An 8,076-nucleotide genomic window follows, 5' to 3' on the forward strand; every position below is an offset into this window, starting at 1 on the left:
CCCCCAGCCGTGAGCAGGCCGGGGGTGCACAGGGAGCTGGGAGGGGACCCAGCCCGGACAGCTGACCCCCTTGACCAGAGGGACACACACACCACAGGGCGTCGTGCCCAGCATGTAGAGCTGTGGGAGAAAGAAGGAAGGTGCGGATGTTTGGAGTGATGCCGCTTGTCTTCCTGAGTCGCCATTACGTCTGACAGAGCCCAGCTGTCCTGGGGACGGCTGAACACCCGCCCAAAAAAAGCGGTGAGTGAATTCGTTGCTTTGCTTTGCTTGGTACACGGCTTTTGCTTTGCTTATTAGACTGTCTTTATCTCAAACCATGAGTTTTCTCACTTTTCTCACTCTTTGATTCTCTCCCCCATCCCACCGCGGGCAGTGAGCAAGCGGCCGTGTGAGGCTGAGTTTCCGACAGGTGCTGGCGGGCAGGGGCACAGCCTGTGCTGCCCTCCTGGGGGAGCCACGGGCTCGCTCGGCTCCTCGACAGCCGTCTGCGGTGGGCAGGAGGGTGCAGACATAGAATCATAGAATCACAGAATGGTTTGGGTTGGAAGGGACCTTTACAGGTCATCTAGTCCAAGCCCCTGCCATGGGCTGGGACATCTTCCACAGACCAGGCTGCTCGGAGCCCGTCCAGCCTGACCCGGGTGCTGGGGCAGAGGTTGGCCAGGTCAGGCTGCCCTGCTGCGGTGGGGCAGGAGAACAGCCCTGTCCCCAGCTGCTGCAGGACGGTCCGCCCTGTATGTGGAACTTCCACTGACAGCTAACGGTTGTCTGGCAATGCTGCTCTTTCTCCTTTAAAGAATTTTTTTCTAAGCAGCTGTTTGGGGGTGGAGTTATTGCAACAGAGGCTTTCAGTTTCGTTTATTTTTTTCCTCTCTGATCTTAGGAAAAAGGATATCCAGCAGAATAAAAAGAGAAATCATGACAGAAGAGAGCAGGTTCTGCAAAAATTGGTAAGAGATCTTTCTCCCTCTTCACCCTTACAAAGTGTGGGGATTTAAAGAGTTTTGTAGGATTTTCCTTAATGTTATCTAGGTCTCCTGTAACAGGGGGAAAAGAGGAAGAACCACACGACAGGAGGGGTGTATGCTAGCCATTGAATAACAAACAAAAATATTTTGTACGCTTTTTCACATTTCCAGGTTGCTGCTTTCTTGCTACTTTTCTGTGGAGAGGTTTCTTCTGTAGCCCTCACCTTCGCTGCATTGTTTTACATAATATCGCTGTGGGTAGTTTTGCAGTATCTGGTAGAGTCTGTGCATGGACCGTGCCAACTGGTGCTGTATTTGCAGTTAAATGATAAAATACTCATTTTTTTCAGGGTAATTTGCCATCTCTCGTAGAATAGAAGGCTGAAAGGGGCCATGAGGATAGCGTAGCTTGGTGTGTCTCAACAAGTAGCTAGGCCATTGGGCAGATTATATGAACAAAGACTGTGAAGCACTACAATTTAAAAAAAGAGTCAAACTTTGAAAGGTTAAACATGAGCTTAGCCTCAATTTTATTTGGTCAGAAAGGAAAACCAATGCTTAGCTTTGCACAAAGAGAGACTGTGCATCATGATCTAGAAGGTTGTAGGGAATGCTTTGAGTAAAGCAGTTGCTGCACACTGATCAGACTCCTTGGCAGACCTACTTTGCTTAAGACTTCCAATAGATGCCTCTGACCAATTCTTAAAACTCGGGTGACAGAGATGACACATTTCCACAGGAAATCCATTCCATCATGATCATGAGAAGCTTCTCCTCATGTCTAAAGCACATTTCCTTGAGGCCACTTAAGTGGCTCTTCCTGGACCCTCTGAGCATGGTGACATCTGTGTATCTCAGCTCAGGGGCAGCCTTCATCTGAACAGAGCAGCTGAACTGGCTGGGCTGCCTTAGATTGTTCTGTTGGAAGCCAAAGAGAAGTAAATTTTGTGAGTCCTCGGGTGACCCCCAGAAGAGGGCCCTTCTTTTCTTTCCACTTCTGTAAACAATGTAAACAACAGCAGGAGCTTCTCCTGAAACAAGTTCCTTTACTCTTCTCTCTTTCCCATTTATGTGCTTGGAAGTAAACGAGATGTGTCTGCTGCCAATTTCTCCCTCCATGAGGCCCACTGCTTGCGGTTTCTCACTCTCTGTCCCGAATGTGATGAACCAGTTGCCCAAAAGGATATGAAAGACCATCAAACAGAAGCACACAAGCAGGTGAGGAATGCTCCACCTTCTTCAGGGTTTTCTTGCAAATAGCAAAAAGCTCTGCCAGCCCTGAAGTAGTATGTTCGTGGCACTGTGCTCTATACTAACTAGATTTGAACTCCTGTAATTGTTTGACCAGAAAATCTGTAAGGGTTTGATATGAACCTTCAGGCCTAGCTACAGCACCTTTTGATCTTATTGCACACTCAGTTTAAGATAATAAAGCTTACACTGTGGTATCAGTTTCCCCAACAATACAAATTGCAAATCAGGTATGGATACATGCTCCTAGTATTTGTGAATTAGCCAGAGCGTGCAGGTTAAATGATATGATTAGAGGAAGACAGACAATACCTGATCCAACATAAACCTTATTTATACAAAGCTATGGCTTCAATGTACTTTTTTAACGAAACTGACCTGGCAGAGTGAATTTATCAGCTCTTAATATAGTGAGACAATAGCGTTTTTAATATAGCATTAAGAACCCTGTAGCTAGAGGCACTATACTGAAGCATGAATACACAGGCATGACTTTTTATTCTGTCTTACTAGTTTTATTGTTTTATCAATTCCATTTATTTCAGTTACTTAACACACAAGTAGCTCTTGTGGCAAACCTGTAGAAAACTAGCATACCTCCTGTGTTTTCAGAGGTGCTATTATAATTTAGACTACCTGAATATCAGACCTATACTTTTAAGTATAAAGTCAAAATTTTGAATACACACTTTTATTTCGCATCACACTTTGCATTTCACGTGGGCCCCTTGATCCTCTCACAGAATTACAGCTTCCTGCAGAATCATCAGATATCTGTTTTCCTCAAAAGCTCAGCTCAGGCCTGACAGAGTAACAAAAATTCACCAGCAGCTTGTCGGTGATTGTGATGAAATGACAGTAAGATCCTCTCAGCAGTAGATAAGTTGTATTGACATATGAAAGCACTAACCATCCTCCTATGCTCCCCATGAACTGCTGTATGTTTTGCTTGCAGGTCAGATGCAATCTTTGTCACCAAAGCATGCAGCAATACCAGTTGGAGCATCATGAGGTGAGTATGAAGTGCAGTACATTTTACCCTCTAGGCTGACCCCTTCGACCAGCCACCACGAATCACACTAGTGGGTTCAACAGCAACAACATGTAAATCCCTGGCTCCTGTCCTGGACCATGAAGAAACTTAAACCTCTCAACAGCGGCAATGTTTTGGCATACCTTTTCACCTTGTAAATAAATATATCCTATGGTGGTTGCCCATCCGATTGTGATGGGGCAGTCTGTTCCAGGACATAATCTATTACTTTCTCATCCTTGGCACCTCAAGGTGTTGTTCTTAGAGGGCTTCTCAAAGACATTTCCATCCTGCCCCCTCACGCGTATTACTTGCTTTTCCAAAGGAGTGGTTGTACAAAGTGAGAGTCAAGGAAACAGCTTAGGAGGAGATACACAAAAAGATTCTCAGAGCCGGTCCATGCTAGCTGTAGTCTAGCCACTTTAAGGAACCAAAGCAGTGAAGACAGAGCAGGCTTCCTCTGGTGGTGGTGGCTGAAGTATTGGAATTCTCCAGGTGGGCTTCTGCTCTGTTGCTAACCTGTACTGACACAGAACATCTTCACTGCTATTGATTCCCATTTTGCCTTATATTGCCGAAATCATCCTAAATTACAGATAGCCTAGATAGGTGAACTCCTAATACAGCTAAACGTGCATTTAGTTGTGTAGATACCCCTTAAGGAGGGCATTCTTAAAGAGTCACTTGTTGCTCTCACCCAATGCCTTCTTTCAGTACTGATAGAAAATTTGCAATAATTTCCTCTATTCATACGCAGACCAATGAATGCCACAAACGGGCAATGAAATGCAAGATCTGTGAGCTTGAAATGCCCTTTGACAAGCTGCAGGAACACCTGAACACCTGTGCCAGCCGAACAGAGTGGTGTTGGGAGTGTAACAAATACATCATGTACAAAGACCAGAACAAACACAAAGATATTTGTCAGAACAGTGGTCTGTTCTGTCATAAGGATGTGAACTTTCAAACCAGTGAAACATCCACTAATGCAACATTTATTTGCCCGACTGGTAAGAAAAATTCCTCATTGTCATGGACTGGGTCAACTCTGTTAAATCTCAATGAAAATTCTCCTGTCTTCTCTACAATTCTCAGTTATCCAGGCTGGAGGGGATTGTTGTTTAACCAACCACAGTGAAAGGCCAAGTGTTGCTATCTATTGTGCTGGTTATTGTAAAGCCAGAGTGGTTCCACTGACTGGTAGCTCATTGGCTGTGTTCTTTTACGCCTCCCTTATATCCTGGAAGTGAAATTTCTTCTGTCAGAAAATAAGTGGAACTTCTTCCTCTTTCTGTGTTTTGCACGGGAGAAAATATGATTTAGAATTTCTCCTTACTTCATATTTAAAGCTAGGGATGCATACCTTGATTTCTTAAAGTTGAGAGCAGCCTTATTAGGCCTGAGGTATTGGACAGAGTATGTCAAGACAAAAAATTCATTAATCCTGTCAATGATTCTAGAAAAGAACAGGCATCAGTAGGTGCAGTGGTTGGCAAAATAAACTGTAGAGAGCAAAACCCCCTAACAACAGAATTAGCTAGGCCAGGATAGGGGTGAAGCATCTTGACCCACAAAACATGGGTCTGGAGTCAAATTCCAAATATCCTGAAGTTTGCGAGAAGGGATGGTGGATTGGTTTCAAGTGGTGCCAAAAGCAAAATGTAGTCACAGCTCTAATTCCTTCTTGGCCAGTGGAATCAGCATTCTGTGTTTCTCTAGAACCAGTAACTGTAAGTGGATCAGAGCAGCAGATGACTAATGTCAGTACTGTGTTTCTCTCAATTTTTCTTTCCTTTTGAAGGTACTGGTGACAAGCTTTGTCAGAAGTGCAGTAAGTCATTCCCAGATGATCAGTACTCCCAACATCTGGTAAGTACATTTGAAACTGAACCAGAGAATGGTCTGTGCTTAATTTCCAGACAGGTTATTTCTCTGAAAAGCTATATATTGGGTAAGAAATGGCAGTGTGTCTTGGCTCGTCCAACTATAGCTTCATGACACAATGTATGCAGCTGAAGCATCACTGTGAACTGGTGTCCACTGTCTCTCCCCGTGACTCACATCTGTCGCAAATCACAACATGCCACGCAGCTGGACGTAATGCCAATCTTCACCTTGTTATGTATGCTCTCTTTTAACAGAATAAATGCAGTCCAGCCCATAAGCTGACAAAAGATCTTGGTGGCCAGTCAGCTTCAAAACTCAGCAGTGACCCACCACAGTCTTCTTCCTCCCTGGCTCCCTCTTCCTCCTCTGAGAATGCAATGGCGTGGAAAGATGTCCGCCCCAAAGGGAAAAACAGAGACCAGCCTTTGACCTCCAAAACCTTGCTTAAACCCCCAAAGAACAAAAAGATTGGCTCTCCCTCTCCCACAAGAGGCGGACTTTACACATCACCTCAAGCTCCTAAAGACACCCAGTCCTTTGACATGCTGGTGACCTGTGCCCATTGCAACATTCTTCTGCCGCTTCCAACCCTTCAGAAACATGAGGTGAGAAGTGACATGTTGGACTCTGCCTCCTACATGCAGAGGGCCCTACCTACAGATCCACTACTTATTTCCACACTGCCTGGGGTCCCAGTGCCCATTGCTGGATTCCATAGCTTCTTGAAATGCTGGCCATAGGTACGCTTTCTCTGGAAAGCGTGGAATTCGTTAATGCCATTGACTATTTATGCTCACATCCACACAGACCAGATTCATTGCCTATAGTCTGCTTGAGTTTTAGCAAAATAATAACCATGACTTAAGCCATTAATTTTAAGCTAAAATAATGGAAGGTCTTCAGTTACTGTCCTTATTTGCGGAAGGGTGATATTGTTCCTGCTAATCAAGTAGTGTGATTATATCTCAGCTGCATCAGAGATGAAGCTCTAGATAACTTTCCATCCCAACAAAGGGGCCCAGTTGCCTCCCTACTAAATATGATTGCATGATGAATATAATGTTAAATTCTCCTCTGATATGACTGTTGCTTATTTTTCTAGATCAAATGTCTATGTTTGACATCTTTGAAAAATACTAGGATGGAACAATAATCAAGCCATGGAGAAAAAGGTACTGCAGAATTTCAGAACTTTAGAATAGAATTAATAGTTCAAGATTATTCTACATTGGGTTAATGGGATATTTTGCAGAGGAAGTGTGTCTAGAAAAGCTAATAGAATATCACAACGCTTTTCAGATTCCATCATGCAGTGGGTACTCATGAAGTTCTCACAAGCAAGCATTGCTTCAGAGCCAGCACGTTTTCACTCTCTTGACTCCGAGTAACATGTATTGTGCCTCTCAAATTCTGCTACTATGAACAGTGCAGTACCTTCCCTACTGTAAGCAGAGATCAGCAGAAAAGATTTCACAGAACAGCTACTCTGTCTCAGGTCTGTCTGCTCCAACACTGGATGGAGACTTAAAGAATAGTTTCAGAAGACAAGAAGTAAAATTATTTTTTCTCCATAGTAAAAATGGCATATTCAGTTGAAGGCTTGATATAATCATGCCAGAGAATACATCCAGCTGAGCTTGCACTAATCCACAGGCAGGAAGTCTCTTTCCTCACCCTGTCCCAGACAGACTGTGAATCTTAACACTTGTCTCTTTGCTGACATCCCCCTCTGCTTTTCAGTTCCTAAGCAGTATCATTTCCATGCAGTCCAATTAAGTGAAACTGAAGGCAGTTGTGTTCAGTCTGTCCTTTTACTACTTGCTCCAGTAAATGAGGTATTACTTCTCCCTGTTAAACTTTCCTCTCTTGGTAAATTAAAGAGAGAAAGCGCCAAAGTGAGAAATAGGGGGTTTGTCTAGTTTTGAATTACAGGACTCTAGTCTTGAAATAAAGTAAGTATATGGTAATGATGAGGATTATATGACTTGCAATGTGATTTTTTTATATTGCTCAAGTGAATGATGGCATAGGAAGTCTGTAAAACTGAAACTTTAAAATCACTCATAACTGAGCTTTGTTTGTTTTACAGAAGACTTTCTACAGCACTCGTGATTAAATCTGGAAATAGTGTCACGTTTCCAGATTGAAACTTCAGCTCAGCTTTAGCAAAGGGGACTGAAAGTGTGATAGCTTTATTGGGAAATAAAAGTGACTTGCTACTCTGTATCAAGAGCAAAGAGTGACTCAGATTTTTATTCCTTATCAAGGGAGGCATTTAAAAAGTTTCACCAGAAAAGTGTAAAAGTGATGGGGGCGGGCTCAGCAGCTGTTGTCATTTCAAGTATTTCTGTGTAAGCTTGCCTTAGGAATGTACTTTTTCCATGCACTGCAGGAAAGAGAGCAGCTTATTTAAAAATGTTCTAGGGCAGAGAAAGAAAGAAGGAATTCAGAATTCTGTGTCATGTTGAGCGCCACCAACTCCCCTTGCCCTCACTGAGAGCTGGGACCTTAGTGTTCTTCAGGGCATGGAGCAGTGAGATTAAAACCCATTAAATCCTGCTCTCCTTTGGTTCAGTGAACCACTGAAGCTAGGACTTGCATAAACGGCTTAGTCTCAGATGATTGCAGACACATCCGAGGATAACTGGGAGTCGTCATCTTCTGATACACAAGTGGAAGCTGATGGTTCGGTTAAACACGAGGAGTGAGCGGATGCTTTGTGCTGATGCCCGTGAACGTTTGTGCAGCAGCATTTGCTGCTTGGCGCCTCACACGCATGAACACCGAGCCGCGTTAGCGGAGCAGTTCACTGCAGGGCGCCGCTGAGAGGCCTGGCTAATTACAGCAGCGGCATTTCCTCCCCACGGAGCACGGCGGGGCCGGTTTCGGAAACTTGTGCTGCAGTGTCACCGTGCGGCTGCGGATGGCAGCGGC

At 44.1% G+C, this 8,076-nt stretch overlaps 1 protein-coding gene across 1 annotated transcript; it reads left to right on the forward strand.

Annotated features, from left to right (window-relative positions):
* The first annotated feature begins 921 nt into the window (after positions 1–921).
* On the forward strand, positions 922–7,254 carry XAF1 (XIAP associated factor 1). Its single transcript, XM_010087745.1, is given in 8 exon segments — positions 922–953; positions 2,054–2,189; positions 3,178–3,234; positions 4,013–4,265; positions 5,057–5,124; positions 5,397–5,747; positions 6,245–6,314; positions 7,232–7,254. Coding segments are annotated over 8 exon segments (990 nt in total).
* The last annotated feature ends 822 nt before the right edge of the window (positions 7,255–8,076 follow it).

This window comes from Pterocles gutturalis, unplaced genomic scaffold, assembly GCF_000699245.1.
Source record: "Pterocles gutturalis isolate BGI_N339 unplaced genomic scaffold, ASM69924v1 scaffold27831, whole genome shotgun sequence".
Taxonomy (NCBI): domain Eukaryota; kingdom Metazoa; phylum Chordata; class Aves; order Pterocliformes; family Pteroclidae; genus Pterocles; species Pterocles gutturalis.